This window comes from Entelurus aequoreus, linkage group LG07, assembly GCF_033978785.1.
Source record: "Entelurus aequoreus isolate RoL-2023_Sb linkage group LG07, RoL_Eaeq_v1.1, whole genome shotgun sequence".
Lineage (NCBI taxonomy): Eukaryota > Metazoa > Chordata > Actinopteri > Syngnathiformes > Syngnathidae > Entelurus > Entelurus aequoreus.
The window spans coordinates 81,999,270-82,017,080 of NC_084737.1; the positions used below are offsets into that span (position 1 = coordinate 81,999,270).

General features: G+C 41.1%; 3 protein-coding genes across 4 annotated transcripts; all 3 read left to right on the forward strand.

Annotated features, from left to right (window-relative positions):
- The first annotated feature begins 501 nt into the window (after window positions 1-501).
- On the forward strand, window positions 502-1,830 carry LOC133654325 (galactose-specific lectin nattectin-like). The gene is made up of 6 exons (XM_062054634.1): window positions 502-564; window positions 686-713; window positions 802-887; window positions 990-1,118; window positions 1,501-1,603; window positions 1,683-1,830. Exons 1-6 carry the CDS (start codon window positions 502-504, stop codon window positions 1,763-1,765), a joined length of 492 nt encoding a protein of 163 aa, XP_061910618.1. The 3' UTR covers window positions 1,766-1,830.
- Window positions 1,831-2,222: 392 nt separating this feature from the next.
- On the forward strand, window positions 2,223-10,866 carry LOC133654326 (struthiocalcin-2-like). 2 transcript variants are annotated; one of them, XM_062054635.1, is made up of 8 exons: window positions 2,223-2,289; window positions 8,345-8,577; window positions 8,665-8,727; window positions 8,830-8,857; window positions 8,926-9,008; window positions 9,085-9,213; window positions 10,459-10,561; window positions 10,635-10,866. In XM_062054635.1, exons 3-8 carry the CDS (start codon window positions 8,665-8,667, stop codon window positions 10,712-10,714), a joined length of 486 nt encoding a protein of 161 aa, XP_061910619.1. In that variant the 5' UTR covers window positions 2,223-2,289; window positions 8,345-8,577; the 3' UTR covers window positions 10,715-10,866. The 2 variants fall into 2 exon arrangements, with proteins under 2 accessions (XP_061910619.1, XP_061910620.1); XM_062054636.1 differs by lacking the exon at window positions 2,223-2,289 and adding an exon at window positions 3,034-3,170.
- Window positions 10,867-15,081: 4,215 nt separating this feature from the next.
- LOC133654323 (galactose-specific lectin nattectin-like) lies at window positions 15,082-16,538 on the forward strand. Its single transcript, XM_062054633.1, has 6 exons — window positions 15,082-15,144; window positions 15,256-15,283; window positions 15,358-15,443; window positions 15,544-15,672; window positions 16,086-16,188; window positions 16,266-16,538. The coding sequence occupies exons 1-6, from the start codon at window positions 15,082-15,084 to the stop codon at window positions 16,346-16,348; spliced, it is 492 nt and encodes a 163-aa protein (XP_061910617.1). The 3' UTR covers window positions 16,349-16,538.
- The last annotated feature ends 1,273 nt before the right edge of the window (window positions 16,539-17,811 follow it).

The following is a 17,811-nucleotide window of genomic DNA, read 5'->3' on the forward strand; positions in this document are numbered from 1 at the left end:
AAAGGTGAGGAACAATTAGTGAATATGGCTCCAAAGCAGTTGGCTGACCACAACTTCTTTGATTCTGATTGTCAGAAGTTACTCCAACTAATTCAAGCCAAACGGTCCTGATTAAAGATACACTAGGTGAATGGTCTGGAACTATTACTTCTCATGGCTTACGTAGCGTTGAACTCTTTGTTTGTGTCACTTTAATTTCCCTGGCACCTTTCACCCGCTTAGATCATCTGATGCTGGTTTTTAGCCAGTTTCTACGTCACCGCTGCATTTGTTTCAAGGAAATCCACTTTTAAATACATTTTCCAACACGTCGGTGCAGTTACATCATGTGACATTAATATATTCAACAGTCCACGTCTGTCAAGTTAGCATATAAAAGGATGTCTCTGGGTTGCATCCAGCATCACCACTGCAAAGGTAGCACGACACAACTTTAGTTTGTGCTATTCTAATTCCGTTGGGACATTTGAAATATACCAGTGTTTGTCTGTCATTGCTCAGATGGCATTTGCTCTTCAAGTGTTCTTCCTCCTTTGTGGGATCAGTGGACTGTTGACCGGAGCTGTAAGTCACAATCTCAGTTGCCAACCTCTAATAAAAACTTGTAAATTCTCAGTCATCCAGGTCATGGTAGTCAGTATGTTTCTGCTGGTTGTTTCCTCAGTGCTTTTCTTCTTCTTCACAGTGGTCTTGGCCTAGTGGTGAGGACAAAGGTTGGTAATTGTTACTTACTGACACTTTTTCAAGTGAATAATTTCTTAGTGTTTTGCTAGTAAAATGGGAAAAAAAATGGTGTTGCAGATGGTTGCTGTCCTAAGGACTGGACTCAGTTGGATGACCACTGTTACATTTTCCAAGATGATACCAGAACTTTTGCAGATGCAGAGGTATGGTATATGTGTCTACCCTGTAGTTGTGACGTAGCTCTAGACCATCTGGATGCTATTAGAACCAGTGAACTATTATTATTGTTCTTTTCTTCCATTAAGAGCGTTTGCAACAATCTTGGTGGGAATCTGGCCTCCATCCGCAGTTATGTGGAAAATCTGGTCATTGTGGGACTGGTCAAAGAGGGGGGTGCGGAGTTCACCTGGATTGGACTACATGATGCCATTGAGGTGAGACTTTACTAGTAGAAAAGTTGTTTTGTGCTTAGTGGATAGAAAGTGAATCTGTCCTTGGGAGTAAATATTCTCATCAATTTGAAGTAGGCTGTGTAGAGTTGAGTGTCATCAAACAAGGTAGACTCAAACATATCCTCTGGCTCCACCTACAGATTGACATGTGTTACATACCCACTGCAGAACCTTGGTTAAATTTTGTCAATAAACTTTTCTGCCAGGATAAGTTGTAAAAAAATTTTTTATGACCACCTGACTTGGTTCTCCCAACTTTTAGCTCAGAACTAAAACATAACATCGGCAATTATTTCATGATGTTGTCACATCTCGTGTTGTTATGTTTAGGTGTGATTAATTTAAAAATAAATGTGTCTTCCAGAAAGGAGACTTCATTTGGACTGATGGCACAGACTTTGATTTTGATCATTTTGCCCTCGGAGAACCTGACGACACCGGCGACTGTGTCGATCTTAGTGTAGCTGGTATGACAATAACCAAACCATTCATCTACCTTGCTGAACCGTTGACTGTATCACAATTCATGATATTTTTCCCTCACAGATAGAACTTTTTTTGATGAAGACTGCACCTTGGAAAAGCCGTATGTTTGCATCAGAGACACTTTCTACTGTGGCGGACACTAATTAGCCCTCTTTAACTGTCTTTTCCCAATCATGCTGAATCTACTCAGACAATATCAAACCTTAGTAGTGTCTTTGTATCTCTGGGTTAACTAGCAATTCTTATTTGCCTTATTCTTCTACATTGTTCAATTGTCATTGGGAACCCTCCAACACATCTGAAAGCTCAAAGATCATCTCTCTACTCAATACATACGGGAACCTGTCGTTGCTTCTTCAGTATTCATTTTCAAACCCAGAGCGTATATTGATCATCCAAAGAAAGAACAATGATAAATAGGCAGGAAATATGCCTGCCCCGCAGGTCATGTCTTGTTTTGGGTTGGTTGTAGTTTTTCTATTATTCAAGGTTTATTTTTCTACCAGCACTCTTTCCTTTGTTAATCTTCTGGTTACCTTGAGCGCTGATGAGTTTCACCTGCCTCTGATTAGCAAACAGGAGGCTCACCTGCTTCCAAACGCTAATCAGAGCGCTTTATATATGGGAGTCACCCTGCCTAAGGTTGCAGTTCCATCATTCGCCTCAGGTTTGTTGTTTACTCATTACTACTTTGATGTTCCCCGTTTGCTTTATGCCACTAGCTCTATTTCCGTCTTAGTTTATTATGCTATGCTAAGTAAGCCTTAAAGGCCTATTGAAATGAATTTGTTTTCATTTAAACGGGAATAGCATATCCATTCTATGTGTCATACTTGATCATTTTGCGATATTGCCATATTTTTGCTGAAAGGATTTAGTATAGAACATCGATAAAGTTCGCAACTTTTGGTTTCTGATAAAAAAAAGCCTTGCCCTTACCGCAAGTAGCGTGGCGTTGTCAGTTGTTCACTCCCTCATATTTTCCTATTGTTTTCAACGCAGCTAGAGCTATTCGGACCATTACCCCATTAATTTGAGCGAGGATGAAAGATTCGTGGACGAGGAACGTTAGAGTGACAGACTAGAATGCAGTGAAATACATATTTTAAATGAGAGTCGAGAACGCGAAATGGACATTCACAGTGACTTTTATCTCCACGACAATACATCGGCGAAACGCTTTAGCTACGAGCTAAGGTGATAGCATCGTGCTTTAACTGCATATAGAAACAAAAGAAATAAACCCCTGACTGGAAGTATAGATAGAAAATCAACAATACTATTAAACCGTGGACATGTAAATACACGGTTAATGCTTTCCAGGCTGGCGAAGGTTGACAATGCTGTGCTAACGACGCCATTGAAGCTAACTTAGCAACTTAGCAATGGGACCGCACAGAGCTATGCTAAAAACATTAGCTCTCCACCTACGCCAGCCAGCCTTCATCTGCTCATCAACACCCGTGCTCACCTGCGTTCCAGCGATCGGCGGAAGGACGAAGGACTTCACCCGATGCGTTTGGCGGCCCGGAGACGTAGGAAGTCAAGGTGAGATCGCCGGCTAGCGCGTCTGCTCTCCAACAAAGTCCTCCTGGTTGTGTTGCTGTAGTCCGCTGCTAATACACCGATCCCATCTACAACTGTCTTCTTTGCAGCCTTCATTGTTCATTAAACAAATTGCAAAAGATGTCCAGAATACTGTGGAATTATGAAATGAAATGTATAGGATTCATTTCAACTTCCGTTGAACTGACTTCGTCACGCGCATACGTCATCATACCGCGACGTTTCAGCCGGATATTTCCCGGGAAATTTAAAATGTCACTTTATAAGTTAACCCGGCCGTATTGGCATGTGTTGCAATGTTAAGATTTCATCATTGATATATAAACTATCAGACTGCGTGGTCGCTAGTAGTGGCTTTCAGTAGGCCTTTAAGCTTCCCGTACGCTTTTCCCAGTTGCACGGTCTCTCTTTGTGTTTTTGCCTTGCTTGAGGATTGAAAAGACTCTTCTTACCTGCACACTGCTTCCTGCCTGTCCCTCCGCGTCCTGGAAAACACGACCACTGCGACCAGAACACAACACTCGTATTTAACTTTACTCTGTGGCATCATTGTACATTTGATATTGTTTGTGTTTATTTTACATTTGTGGATAAAGTAGCAGTCAAACAAAACAGTACATCAACAAAAATATAGCCAGGGCTGTAAATAATTTGTATTTGATTCATATATATATATATATATATATATATATATATATATATATATATATATATATATATATATATATATATATATTGCATCCCCTACAAAAGCTACCAAGCCTAATGACCACCACAGACTTAATTGAACAGTTTCATCATTGTTGTATCTTTATGTCTGGCAGGCTCTTATAGCAACACTGTGTGTTTATATAATTAATGCAGATTAAGGGCCCAATCTGTTTACTGTAGCTTCAAACATCAACTGCTGTCATACATGGCTCCTTCACGACCCCTGGTGGCAGCACTAGTAATTACAATGACAGTGTAATAGCTCGTCAGGGGCCTTATATTGTAGCGCCTGATAGTGTTTTTAAACTTGATTAGCAACTTTAACAAAAATCCTCAGTCCCAGCAATGTTTACATACTAGCAAACATGCTTCTCCTCCACACCAGCAACACAACTTTTCTTCTATGTCCACCTTGCACAGTAAGGGGCTTTCAAGAACACCAGATTTGTGAAGAACAAACTGTCATTATAATACTATTCCTTCATGATGAAGGGAATGTGAGGTTGGGTGAAGAACATCTAGCGTTCTATGCTGGGCTCCTTCCCAGATAAAGACGTGGCTAGTGTAAAGGTTCACAGTCAACACAGGTTGCTTAAGTTTTAAAAAAGTTAAAGTGAGCAAGTTTACAACTTAAGACCATCCACGCTTTGAGGTGAAGTGGGGTATAGTCAGGATGTGAAATGGTGGAGGGAATACTTCAAAGACCTCTAGGGTATCACCGGATGTCTTGCAGTGAGGAAGTACTGCCAGGGCACCCTACGTTGGACTCTCCCATCTCTGGAGTGAGATTGTCGAGGTGGTTAAAAAGTTTGCTGGCAAGATCCCAGGGGGTGCACAAGATCTGCCCGACACTAATAAAGGCCCTGGATGCTGTGGGCAGTCTTGGTTGACATGACACGGCATCTCGTCTTTGGATTGGCAGAGAAGGGTCTGCCAGATAGTTGAACTTGTCACATGTTCAGCAGCGTCCTATTCAGTTTTCAGCTGAATAAGGGCCGGATAGAAATTAGCTCAAAGTCTGAGTCCATGGTTACTGCCTGGAAAAGTATGACGTGCAATGTCCGGGATGTGATCCTGCCCAAAGTGGAGAACTTCGGATATATTTTCCGAGAAAAGTATAAAGCACGAGATTGGTACGACATCCATAGTGATGCAAACTCTGCATTGTTTTGTCATGATACAAAGGGACCTGACTCGAAAGGTAAATCTCTCACTTTACAAGTAGAATGTCCTATCCTCACCTATAGTCATGACCTTTGGGTGGGGATCGAAAGGACAAGATCATGGGTATGAGCAGCTAAAATTATTTTTTCCATAGGTTTGCTGAGTTCTGTCTTGGAGACATCATCATCAGTCATTTGGGAGGAAATGCGTCTGATACAATGTTTTAATTATTGTATTTCAAGTGTGGCTGCTCTTGGGGAATCATCTTCAAATGATATCAAATCAATCACAGGGCAAAAACAAATGATGGCGTTGCTCTGCTCTGAACGTGTTATCCTATTTATATTCCACTGTGCATAGGGTCTGCAAATAGCCCACAATAAAATGATACATACACTTGCTGTTTCATAGTACTGAGTGATTCCTTTTAATTGCCAGAAATGCTCTTAAATAACTTGGAAAAGGCATTGGACCGTGTCCCTCGGGAAGTCCTGTGGGGAGTGCTCAGAGAGTATGGGGTATCGGACTGTCTGATTGTGGCGGTCCGCTCCCTGTATGATCAGTGCCAGAGTTTGGTCCACATTGCCGGCAGTAAGTCGGACACATTTCCAGTGAGGGTTGGACTCCGCCAAGGCTGCCCTTTGTCACCCATTCTGTTCTGAACTTTTATGGACAGAATTTCTAGGCGCAGTCAAGGCGTTGAGGGGATCCGGTTTGGTGGCTGCGGGATTAGGTCTCTGCTTTTTGCAGATGATGTGGTCCTGATGGCTTCATCTGGCCAGGATCTTCAGCTCTCACTGGATCGGTTCGCAGCTGAGTGTGAAGCGACTGGGATGAGAATCAGCACCTCCAAGTCCGAGTCCATGGTTCTCGCCCGGAAAAGGGTGGAGTGCCATCTCCGGGTTGGGGAGGAGATTTTGCCCCAAGTGGAGGAGTTCAAGTGCCTCGGAGTCTTGTTCACGAGTGAGGGAAGAGTGGATGGTGAGATCGACAGGCGGATCGGTGCGGCGTCTTCAGTAATGCGGGCGTTGTATCGATCCGTTGTGGTGAAGAAGGAGCTGAGCCGCAAGGCAAAGCTCTCAATTTACCGGTCGATCTACGTTCCCATCCTCACCTATGGTCATGAGCTTTGGGTTATGACCGAAAGGACAAGATCACGGGTACAAGCGGCCGAAATGAGTTTCCTCCGCCGGGTGGCGGGTCTCTCCCTTAGAGATAGGGTGAGAAGCTCTGTCATCCGGGAGGAGCTCAAAGTAAAGCCACTGCTCCTCCACATCGAGAGGAGCCAGATGAGGTGGTTCGGGCATCTGGTCAGGATGCCACCCGAACGCCTCCCTAGGGAGGTGTTTAGGGCACGTCCGACCGGTAGGAGGCCACGGGGAAGACCCAGGACACGTTGGGAAGACTATGTCTCCCGGCTGGCCTGGGAACGCCTCGGAATCCCTCGGGAAGAGCTGGACAAAGTGGCTGGGGAGAGGGAAGTCTGGGCTTCCCTGCTTAGGCTGCTGCCCCCGCGACCCGACCTCGGATAAGCGGAAGAAGATGGATGGATGGATGGCTCTTAAATAATCAAATGCCAGACGGAATGAGCACAGCACAATGTGCACATTACGTACTCGCCTGGGTGGAAGACAAGGTAGTTTCCACCAATCACATTTCATTTAGACATCTTAAAGATGAAGTTACTTAACACTGTGTTCTGGTTAATGATATACATTACCTCACTACTAAAGTATCAAAAGTATCCATATTTTGATCAATTTTAGCGCATACAGATCTGGTATTGTCTGTATCAATATTTCATTATCGATCTGTGCAACACTCGTTCGAGGGTACTTGGCTGAAAACAATGTTGCAGAAGGGGGTACTTCAATGAAAATGTTGAGAACCACTGTTTGTTGTATATTGGGACTTTATTCTATTTGTTTTATGTGCGACTAGTTTATACGAGTCCAAAACAGTTGGGCAACATCCCTAATGTTGAAAGTTGGCATTTCAGCAACTAATTAAAACAAACAACAAAAACGTAATTGTCGTAATTAATCACACACCCAAGCAAATGCTCAATCAACCTCTGCAAACTTAATTTTCAACTCTTTGTATTTTTACCTTGAGTTCCCTCACATTTCACTGGCCTGTATCATCTTATGACGAATCCCAGCCACCGCCCGATGACTACGTGACCTCTGCTGCTGATTTTAGAACTACAGCAAAAGTGGAATTTTTCGCAAACAGAATAGACTTGTTAAATAGTTTGATGTTGTCTGTCTCCATATCTATATACACTACCGTTCAAACAATTTAGTGGAATAGCCTTCATTTCTAAGAACAAGAATAGACTGTCGAGTTTCAGATGAAAGTTCTCTTTTTCTGGCCATTTTGAGCGTTTAATTGAGCCCACAAATGTGATGCTCCAGAAACTCAATCTGCTCAAAGGAAGGTCAGTTTTGTAGCTTCTGTAACGAGCTAAAGTGTTTTCAGATGTGTGAACATGATTGCACAAGGGTTTTCTAATCATCAATTAGCCTTCTGAGCCAATGAGCAAACACATTGTACCATTAGAACACTGGAGTGATAGTTGCTGGAAATGGGCCTCTATACACCTATGTAGATATTGCACCAAAAAGCAGACATTTGCAGCTAGAATAGTCATTTAGCACATTAGCAATGTATAGAGTGTATTTCTTTCAAGTTAAGACTAGTTTAAAGTTATCTTCATTGAAAAGTACAGTGCTTTTCCTTCAAAAATAAGGACATTTACATGTCACCCCAAACTTTTGAACAGTATTTATGTTGTTTTCTGTACTTTGAAACTCAACTCATATTGAAAAAAGACACCTGTCACAGAAACAGTCTTCTCCAGACTGCAAACAAGACTTGACTGGATTACAAGAGTGTCAACACGAGGTTTGGTAAGAAAAAGACCACTGTTGGCTCGATAACCTCAAGCAGAAGAAATACAAAATAGCAATCATTTACCCTCGCTGTTGAGTTCCAAGCAAGATATTACCTTGTGGGCTACGAATGATTTTAAGAAAGGTGAGTTACCAACAGATACAACTAGTTCACATAGGTCCGAAGATGTTAAGTTGTACCCTTAACCCAAACTTGACTGATTCTGATTGTCCAAAGTTGGCATTTTTTTAAGTAATTAAATCAAACAAGAAAAATGTAATTGTCCTAATTAGTAACACACCCAAGCAAACATTCAATCTACAGTATGTGGCCTGCTTAGTCGCTAACTCATTGTTTTTGTTACTTTGTTTCCTCACACCTTTTAGGAACTTGGTTCAGCGTAGGCCGATTCCCAGCCAGCGCCCCAGTGCCTATGTGACTTCTTCTAAAGAAATCAGTCCCACAGACTTTCACAGAAAGTATTCAACCACTCAGTGTTGTTGTGATGTGTCATGTTGCATTAATATGAGTGACACAGTCAATAGTCGAGGGCTGTCAAGATAGCATATAAAAGGATGGCTCCAGGTTGTTCTGAGCATCAAGCATCACCACTGCAAAGGTAACACGACACAACTTTACAGTCGACTTTCCTCACTTTGTGATGTTTTTAATATAACAGTGTTTTTTTTTTGTTACCATTGCACAGATGGCATTTTCTCTCAGTGTATTCTTCCTCCTTTGTGGGATCAGTGGAGTGTTGACCGCAAGTGTAAGTCCAGATATATTTAAAACGGTGTTCCATGTACTGAGTTCTTCATATTTGTCAGTGTCTAGCAGTGTGTTTTGAACAAAGTGTTTTTCTTCCTCACAGTGGCCTCCGTCTAACCTTTATGATTATGGTAGGTAGCTGCGATTTAATGACACTTTTTCAAATGAAAACACTCTTAATTCAACGCATGTTTTGCAGCTGGCTGCTGTCCTAAGGGCTGGACTCAGTATAACGACCACTGTTACAGCCTCAAACAGCCCAAGACGTTCGAATTTGCAGAGGTATGCAAGGATTTTGCACAGTAGTTGGGGTTATGATTCATATGATTTCATATGTCCACTCTCTTTATCCCATTAGCTTGTATGCAGCACTCTTGGTGGCCATCTGGTCTCTATTCACAGTTACCTGGAAAATCAGGTGGTTCGTGGACTGCTTGCAGAAGCGGATGCAAAGTTTGCCTGGATTGGACTCCACGATCCTGCTGGGGTAAAACCTGTAGCAGTAGCAAAGATGTCTTGTACTCAGTAGAATATTTATTTGCACATAAAAAATGAATGTGTCCCAATATTCATCGATTTAAAAGAAGAAAAATATCCTCTAGTTCAGGGGTCACCAACGCGGTGCCCGCGGGCACCAGGTAGCCCGTAAGGACCAGATGAGTAGCCCGCTGGCCTGTTCTAAAAATAGCTCAAATAGCAGCACTTACCAGTGAGCTGCCTCGATTTTTTAAATTGTATTTATTTACTAGCAAGCTGGTCTCGCTTTGCTCGACATTTTTAATTCTAAGAGAGACAAAACTCAAATAGAATTTGAAAATCCAAGAAAATATTTGAAAGACTTGGTCTTTACTAACTGACAAAGAAAAAGATAACAGATTTGGTGTCCAGTTCAAAGTGTGACATGATTTATTTAAAAAATTGAGAGTTGACTTTTGTATTTTACATGAGTTATTATTTGCACAAACATGGTGCAAAGTAATTCATGATTTGTTACAAAATGTTAGTGGCTAGCTAGTTAAAATGGGATATTGTGATTTCACAAGACTGTCTTAGAAGTCATCATTTGAAAATGTTCAATTTGAAAAATGTGCACTTAGAGAAAATCTAAAAATAAAGTGTTGCATATTGACATTTATCTGTTTCTATATATATTTATTGTGAGAAATCATTAAGATGATCAGTGTTTCCACAAAGATAAATATCATTAATTATTAATAATAACATAGAGTTACAGGTAAATTGAGCAAATTGGCTATTTCTGGCAATTTATTGAAGTGTGTATCAAACTGGTAGCCCTTCGCATTAATCACTACCCAAGAAGTAGCTCTTGCTTTCAAAAAGGTTGCTGACCCCTGCTCTAGTTGATATTTGCTACACATCCACTTCAGTTATAGTTTGTACAGAAATCCACTTTTTCCTAATCCTAATTATTTCATTGACCGCCATACTTTTTCCTCCACACTCATATCTAATAATCTAGTAGGGCCTCAAACATCAGCTCTAACTTTATGATGATAATGTTAATGATTTGTAGGTCTTTTTATTCCTAAATTTATAATGTTAAATGTTTTATGCTTTTGCTTTGATGCTTTGCTTTTGTGGTGTACAGCCCTTTGTTTTGATCAACTCTGGTTGTTTAGAACAAAAAGTTGGCTTGGTAATATTTAACATCATCAAGATCTTTTATGTTTTGTCTTTCGGAGTGACTCATTCAAATGTGACTGTCTTCCAGGATGGAGACTATAAATGGACTGACGGCACAAACGTTGATTTTCTCAAGTTTGCCAAGCGACAGCCGGATCATAATGGTGCCTGTGCGGGCATTTATGCAGCTGGTATAAGTATAATCAGTGAATCCTGTTTACTTGTGGCTGCAATGTCATTCTTAAAACTGTTTTTTTCTTCTAGGTTCATGGTTTGTTCATGACTGCAACACCAAGGAGCCATACGTTTGCATCAGAGATGCACAGTGCTGTGGCATCCACTAATCAGCCCTCATATCTTCTATAACCATGTCTTTCCTTACTGACAATGACAATGTGAAATTTTAGTGGGGTCTCTACATCTCTGGGTTTACTTATCAAGTCTTTGTTTCCTCCTCTTTCACAAACCTCAAAGATCATCTCTAAATAAAAGAACATCCCTGCATCAAAAACATATCTTTGTCGGGTCATTTCTCCTTCAAGATTCGTTTCCGACTTGGGAAGTGCATTGATCAGTTTAAGAACCAACAAAAGTATAGAGGGACATAATTACATACATGTGCTGTCTACTCTTGTAAAATATTGTTTATGCTAGCATACTCAACTTTATGACATCATTTTACATAGTTTAGACCAGGGGTCACCAACCTTTTTGAAACAAAGAGCTACTTCTTGGGTAGTGATTAATGCGAAGGGCTACCAGTTTGATACACACTTCAATAAATTGCCAGAAATAGCCAATTTGCTCAATTTACCTTTAACTCTATGTTATTCTTAATAATTAATGATATTTACACTTAATTGAACGGTTTAAAAGAGGAGAAAACACGAAAAAAATGACAATTAAATTTTGAAACATAGTTTATCTTCAATTTCAACTCTTTAAAATTCAAAATTCAAACGAAAAAAAGAAGAGAAAAACTAGCTAATTCAAATGTTTTTGAAAAAATTAAATTCATGGAACATCATTAGTAATTTTTCCTGATTAAGATTAATTTTAGAATTTTGATGACATGTTTTAAATAGGTTAAAATCCAATCTGCACTTTGTTAGAATATATAACAAATTGGACCAAGCTATACTTCTAACAAAAACAAATCATTATTTCTTCTAGATTTTCCAGAACAAAAATTTTAAAAGAAATTCAAAAGACTTTGAAATAAGATTTCAATTTGATTCTACAGATTTTCTATATTTGCCAGAATATTTTTTTTGAATTTTAATCATAATAAGTTTGAAGAAATATTTCACAAATATTCTTCGTCGAAAAAACAGAAGCTAAAATGAAGAATTAAATTAAAATGTATTTATTATTCTTTACAATAAAAAAAATACATTTACTTGAACATTGATTGAAATTGTCAGGAAAGAAGAGGAAGGAATTTAAAAGGTAAAAAGGTATATGTGTTTAAAAATCCTAAAATCATTTTTAAGGTTGTATTTTTTCTCTAAAATTGTCTTTCTGAAAGTTATAAGAAGCCAAGTCAAAAAATTAATGAAATTATTTAAACAAGTGAAGACCAAGTCTTTAAAATATTTTCTTGGATTTTCAAATTCTATTTGAGTTTTGTCTCTCTTAGAATTAAAATGTCGGGCAAAGCGAGACCAGCTTGCTAGTAAATAAATACAATTTAAAAAATAGAGGCAGCTCACTGGTAAGTGCTGCTATTTGAGCTATTTTTAGAACAGGCCAGCGGGCTACTCATCTGGTCCTTACGGGCTACCTGGTGCCCGCGGGCACCACGTTGGTGACCCCTGCTTTAGACTGTATTGATCCCATTTCTACTTACAGCTAAAAAGCAAAACACAAAGAAAAAACAAAAACATTTGCAAAAAATAATAAATACTCCCCACATACAATTGTACTATGCATCGACATATAATAAAACAAAAACACCATTTCAACATCCACATACTGTACACCGCGGTAGCCTGTGCAGTACTACACACCATTGTCTGCTGAGGTTTGGGGCAGCACGGTTGGAGACAGGAACAGACCCAACAATGCAACTAAGAAAGCCTCCCCATTAAGGTCAAGCTGGTCCCAATGGACAGTCCAGCTATGTTCCGACAATGCCATCCTCACCTCCAGTGGGTCTTCCGACGACGCCACTTACGCCTCAAGTGGGTCTTCCAACAACGCCAACGGCTCTTCCAGTAGGTCTTCCGACGACAGCAACGGAGCTTCCGATGGGACTTCTGACAACACCACCAGCTCTTCCATTAGTTCTTCCGACGACGCCATCAGCTCTCCCTCCAGTCTTGTACCCAGCTTCAGCCCAGCAGCCTGTTCCACCTCCAGCCTTGCAGCTTTCTCGCCTGGCGTGGAAGTGCCCGTCAAGTGATGGCGGCCTTGTTCCTCATCAGCCGCAAGGATGACCGTTACATGGACGCCCCCCGTGCCATCAGCATCCATGCCCAGAATTTGGGATTTGGTCCTGCTCACGTCTACGTCCTTGTCGGCTAAGAATGTGGCCAGTCCATGGACTAGAAGAGAAGGTCTTTTAGACTTTGATGAGGACTGTTTCAGTGCTGAGGTGGGAAGTGAAACCAAACTGGAATGGCTTATAGAGGTGATATTGAGGTGTGTTGTTATGTGGCTAGCCAATGCACGATCCATTAGTTTTACAAGGAAAGGGAAGTTTTAAAATTGGATGTACGTTGCAGATGGCATCAGTGTCAAGTCCAGGTTTCTTGGAGATGGGTGTGACTGAGACAATTTTGAATGAGGGGGCAACTCAGCCGGTGGTAGGTAAGAGTTGTAATTATATTAGTGATCAGGGGGTGATGGACAAGAGGCGGTTTGGGGATGAGGTCAAGGGTGCATTTGCAGTGCTTGAATTTATTCATGAGGTTTACTTGATCAGACTAGGGCATCGGTGCAAAGTGTGGTAAAGGCGGACAGTTGAGGACTGGGGTGGGAGTTGTAGATCAGGGGCATGCGGTCAGGGTAGGCAGGTGAGCCTGTTTGATGTTTTTAATGTAATTGTGACATCCTTATTCTTGATCATCTAATATGGAAAAAAAAAGAGAATTTGCAGGCTTAGGTCTTCCAATGTCTAAGACGTACTGTGTTCTGCCAAACTGGGAGAAGTGGGCGCGCTTAAGCTAGCAGACGCATGTCTCTACAATGTTTAACCAGTGAGGAAGCCAGCGTTTTTTATTTCAAAAACAATATGGCATTTATAACTGGGTATTGTGGCCAATTTTTGTTTCATCTGACCACAGAACTTTCCTCCAGAAGGTCTTATCTTTGTCCATGTGATGTCAGATGAAACAAAAATGGAGCTGTTTGGCCACAATACCCAGCAATATGTTTGGAGGAGAAAAGGTGAGGCCTTTAATCCCAGGAACACCATGCCTACCGTCAAGCATGGTGGTGGTAGTATTATGCTCTGGGCCTGTTTTGCTGCCAATGGAACTGCTGCTTTAAATGGGGCAATGAAAAAGGAGGATTAGCTCCAAATTGTTCAGGACAAGCTAAAATCATCAGCCCGGAGGTTGTTCCAACAGGACAATGACCCCAAACACACCTCAAAAGTGGTAAAGGAATGGCTAAATCCGGCTAGAATGAAGGTTTTAGAATGGCCTGACTTAAAGGTGTGGACAATGCTGAAGAAACAAGTCCATGTCAGAAAAGCAACACATTTAGCTGAACTGCAGCATTTAGTGGTCAAGCAGAAGCTTGTGGATGGCTACCAAAAGCGCCTTATTGCAGGTCAACTTGCCAAGGGACATGTAAGCAAATCTTAACATTGCTGTATGTATACTTTTGACCCTCACATTTTCAGTATACCCATAATTATTTCATCAAAGCAAATGGGACTAAAGAGTATTTGATAACCACGTTATACTCAAAAAGTAAAGGAATTGGTTGAAGAAAAGAAAAGAAGAAAAACCTCCAAAGGTATTTATGCCTCACCTGGGGTAAAGGTCGGTGCACACCACTGTTGTGGATGCAACTGACAGAAATGAAGTGCGTTCATCAGTTGTGGATGAGACTGTCGATACATTTGAGGAGATGGTTTTATTGTTCCGAAGAGAGTCCAGAGTTTGGAGGAGTTTGAGTAAATGGGATTGGAATTGGAAGGGTTGATATTTGTATCTTTTGACATAAACCAAGCACCCTTGCTCTGGTGCGCCATGGAAGCAGTTGGGTTGGTCCAACTTCCCTGAGTGTGATTGTTCAAAATTGTCATTTCTGCAACTAATTAAAGCAAACTACCTAATTGACCCGATTAATGACACACCCAGGCAAACGGTCTGTAGCCATGAATAGTGGTGACCTACTTAGTCTTCAAGTCTTTGTTGTTGTTGTTCCCTCACACCTTTGACCAGCTTGGATCAGCTGATGCCCAGCCAGCGCCCGCGTGTCCTGCATTCATTTCTTGTCACCAAAATCAGTTGAGAGGCTTTCAAAGAAAATGTCCACTGCGTCATTGCTGTCGATGCGTCATGTGACATCAATACGGGTGACGTATTCAACATTCCAGGGCCGTCAAGCTAGCATATAAAAGGATGTCTTTTTGTTGTCCTCAGCACAGAGCATCACTACTGCAAAGGTAAGGCGACACGACTTTTACACTTTACCTTTCTAATTACGTTTCATGTAACATTTTTTGAAATGTCAGCATCCGTCTATCATTGCACAGATGGCATTCACTCCAAGCGTGTTCTTCCTCCTTTGTGGGATCAGTGGACTGATGACTGGAGCTGTAAGTTGAGATATCATTTGTATACAAAAACTTGTAAACTCTCAGTCATGGTCGTCGGTATGTCTCTGGTGGTTGTGTCCTGATTTTAAAAAGTGATGTTCTTCTTCACAGTGGTCCTCACCAACCAGTAAGATCAAAGGTTGGTAATTGTCTCGTATTGACACTTTGTAAGTGGACAATGTTTTGCTACTAAAAGTAAAACACGTGTTGCAGATAGTTGCTGCCCTGAGGGCTGGACTCAGTTGGAGGATCACTGTTACATCTTCCAAGATGACCTCAGAACTTTTGCAGATGCAGAGGTATGGAATATTTTCAGTCTGTCGTTGTGATGTGGCTCTAAACCAGTTTGCTGCTATTGGAACCAGTAAATTATTATTATTGTTTGTTTCTTCCATTTAGAGCGTTTGCAAAGTTCTTGGTGGGAATCTGGTCTCCATCCACAATTATGTGGAGAATCTGGTCGTTGTGGGACTGGCTAAAGAGGGGGGTGCGGAGTTCACCTGGATTGGACTACATGATGCCATTGCGGTGAAACTTTACTAGTAGAAAAGTTGACTTGTGAAAGTATATATTGGCACATAGATACATTAATCTGTCCTCCCGACTAAATCTTCTCATCAATTTAAAGGAAGGCGGTGTCGAGTTGAGTGTTGAGTGCATAGCAGGAGAACTAGGTGGACTAGAATATACAGTACACTCAAGCTCTACTTAGAAGTTGGCATTTCTTACATCGCCACTGGAAGGACTTTGGTTAAAGTTTGCCAAGAAAAACACTTTTCTGTCAGGATTATTTATAATATTTTTCTACAACCAGCTGATTTTGGTCTCCAAACTCTTAGCTCAGAATCAAGTTTGACCTCAAACATTATCAGTTATTTCATGATATTGTAACATGTTGTTTTGTTGTATAAGGAAGTGACTAATTGAATCTTGTTTTCCAGAAAGGAGACTTTATTTGGACTGACGGCACAGACTTTGATTTTGATAATTTTGCCGAAGACGAGCCTAACTTCGATGGCGCCTGTGTTGAGCTCTTTGTGACTAGTATGAGTTTCACCCTTAATCAAACTCGCTAATTAATTGAATGCCGTATCAAAATTCATTCTTTTTTTTTTCCACAGATGGAACTTTTTTCGATAAAGACTGCACCGTCCAGCAGTCCTTTGTCTGCATCAGCGATACGTTCTTCCGTGGCAGCCACTAATCAACCCTGTACCAGTATCTCTTCTGTTGCAAAGTATACTCCTAATCATGAGGACGATACTCAGATAATATCAAACTTTAGTGGTGTCGTTGTACCTCTGGGTTTACTCAAGTCTTCTTTTCTTCATCAGTTGTCAATGCCAACTTCCAGTCACACTCACGATTGAAATACTCTCTCTAATTAATAAAGGTACACGTCTGCAACAAAAAGGTGTCTTTGTCTGGTAATTGCTTTTAAATGTGTATTGCAGTAGTGAATGAAATGCCAACTTGTTCTACTTTACTACGATGAACACTTGATCTTGTCTATACGAGGAATTTCAGTGGTAACAATACTCCACCTTCTGTTCGTCATGATCCGTAATGGCACTAATTGTCCACACCTGCCCTTGTTTAGTAATTAGTGTTCCCACCAGCTGTTTAGGTTAATCGCTCCCCTTTATAGTTTCCAGTCACCCAGCACAAGTTGCTAGGTCAATGCTTGCTCTTGGCGACGCTTGCGTTACATCCTGTTTTCACCACGTTTAAGCGTTTTTTTCCCCGTACTCTAGAATCCCCCGCTGTTCACCCTTGGTGACAATTTGACTTTTGGCTACATGCTTGATGAGCGCCTGAGTTTTTTTTGTATTTTTGTCCTGCGTTGAATAATTAAAACACAATCCTACCCGCACGCATCTCCTGCTTGTCTTTCTTTCCAAACGCAACACTGTTTTTGTTATAAGTCTTTTCTAAAGTGTCCATTAAACCCTGAAAGTAAAGTCAACATGGATCTTATTATTCCATTCGAGACACCCAAAAATGTCAAGACATTTGTTGAAAATAGTTTAGTATATTTTGTTTTACATCCAAAAATGCTAAATACATATCAATCAATCAATCAATGTTTATTTATATAGCCCTAAATCACAAGTGTCTCAAAGGGCTGTACAAGCCACAACGACATCCTCGGTACAGAGCCCACATACGGGCAAGGAAAACTCACCCCAGTGGGACGTCAATGTGAATGACTATGAGAAACCTTGGAGAGGACCGCATATGTGGGTAACCCCCACACCCCCCTCTAGGGGAGACCGAAAGCAATGGATGTGGAGTGGGTCTGACATAATATTGTGAAAGTCCAACACATCAGCGAAAGTCCAGTCCATGGTGGGGCCCGCAGGAACCATCCTGAGTGGAGACGGGTCAGCAGCGTAGAGATGTCCCCATCCGATGGACAGGCTAGCGGTCCACCCCGGGTTGGGAGCAGAGTAGAAAAGAAAAGAAACGGCAGATCAACTGGTCTACAAAGGGAGTCTATTTAAAGGCTAGAGTATACAAATGAGTTTTAAGATGAGACTTAAATGCTTCTACTGAGGTAGCATCTCTAACTTTTACCGGGAGGGCATTCCATAGTATTGGAGCCCGAATAGAAAACGCTCTATAGCCCGCAGACTTTTTTTGGGCTCTGGGAATCACTATATAATG

Coding starts and splice junctions, on each gene's coding strand:
- LOC133654325 (XM_062054634.1), top strand. CDS start 502: ATGGCATTTGCTCTTCAAGTGTTCTTCCTCCTTTGTGGGATCAGTGGA. Junction 565..685: donor GTGGACTGTTGACCGGAGCT/GTAAGTCACAAT, acceptor TCTTCTTCACAG/TGGTCTTGGCCTAGTGGTGA. Junction 714..801: donor GCCTAGTGGTGAGGACAAAG/GTTGGTAATTGT, acceptor ATGGTGTTGCAG/ATGGTTGCTGTCCTAAGGAC.
- LOC133654326 (XM_062054635.1), top strand. CDS start 8,665: ATGGCATTTTCTCTCAGTGTATTCTTCCTCCTTTGTGGGATCAGTGGA. Junction 8,728..8,829: donor GTGGAGTGTTGACCGCAAGT/GTAAGTCCAGAT, acceptor TCTTCCTCACAG/TGGCCTCCGTCTAACCTTTA. Junction 10,562..10,634: donor TGCGGGCATTTATGCAGCTG/GTATAAGTATAA, acceptor TTTTTCTTCTAG/GTTCATGGTTTGTTCATGAC.
- LOC133654323 (XM_062054633.1), top strand. CDS start 15,082: ATGGCATTCACTCCAAGCGTGTTCTTCCTCCTTTGTGGGATCAGTGGA. Junction 15,284..15,357: donor ACCAACCAGTAAGATCAAAG/GTTGGTAATTGT, acceptor CACGTGTTGCAG/ATAGTTGCTGCCCTGAGGGC. Junction 15,444..15,543: donor GAACTTTTGCAGATGCAGAG/GTATGGAATATT, acceptor TCTTCCATTTAG/AGCGTTTGCAAAGTTCTTGG.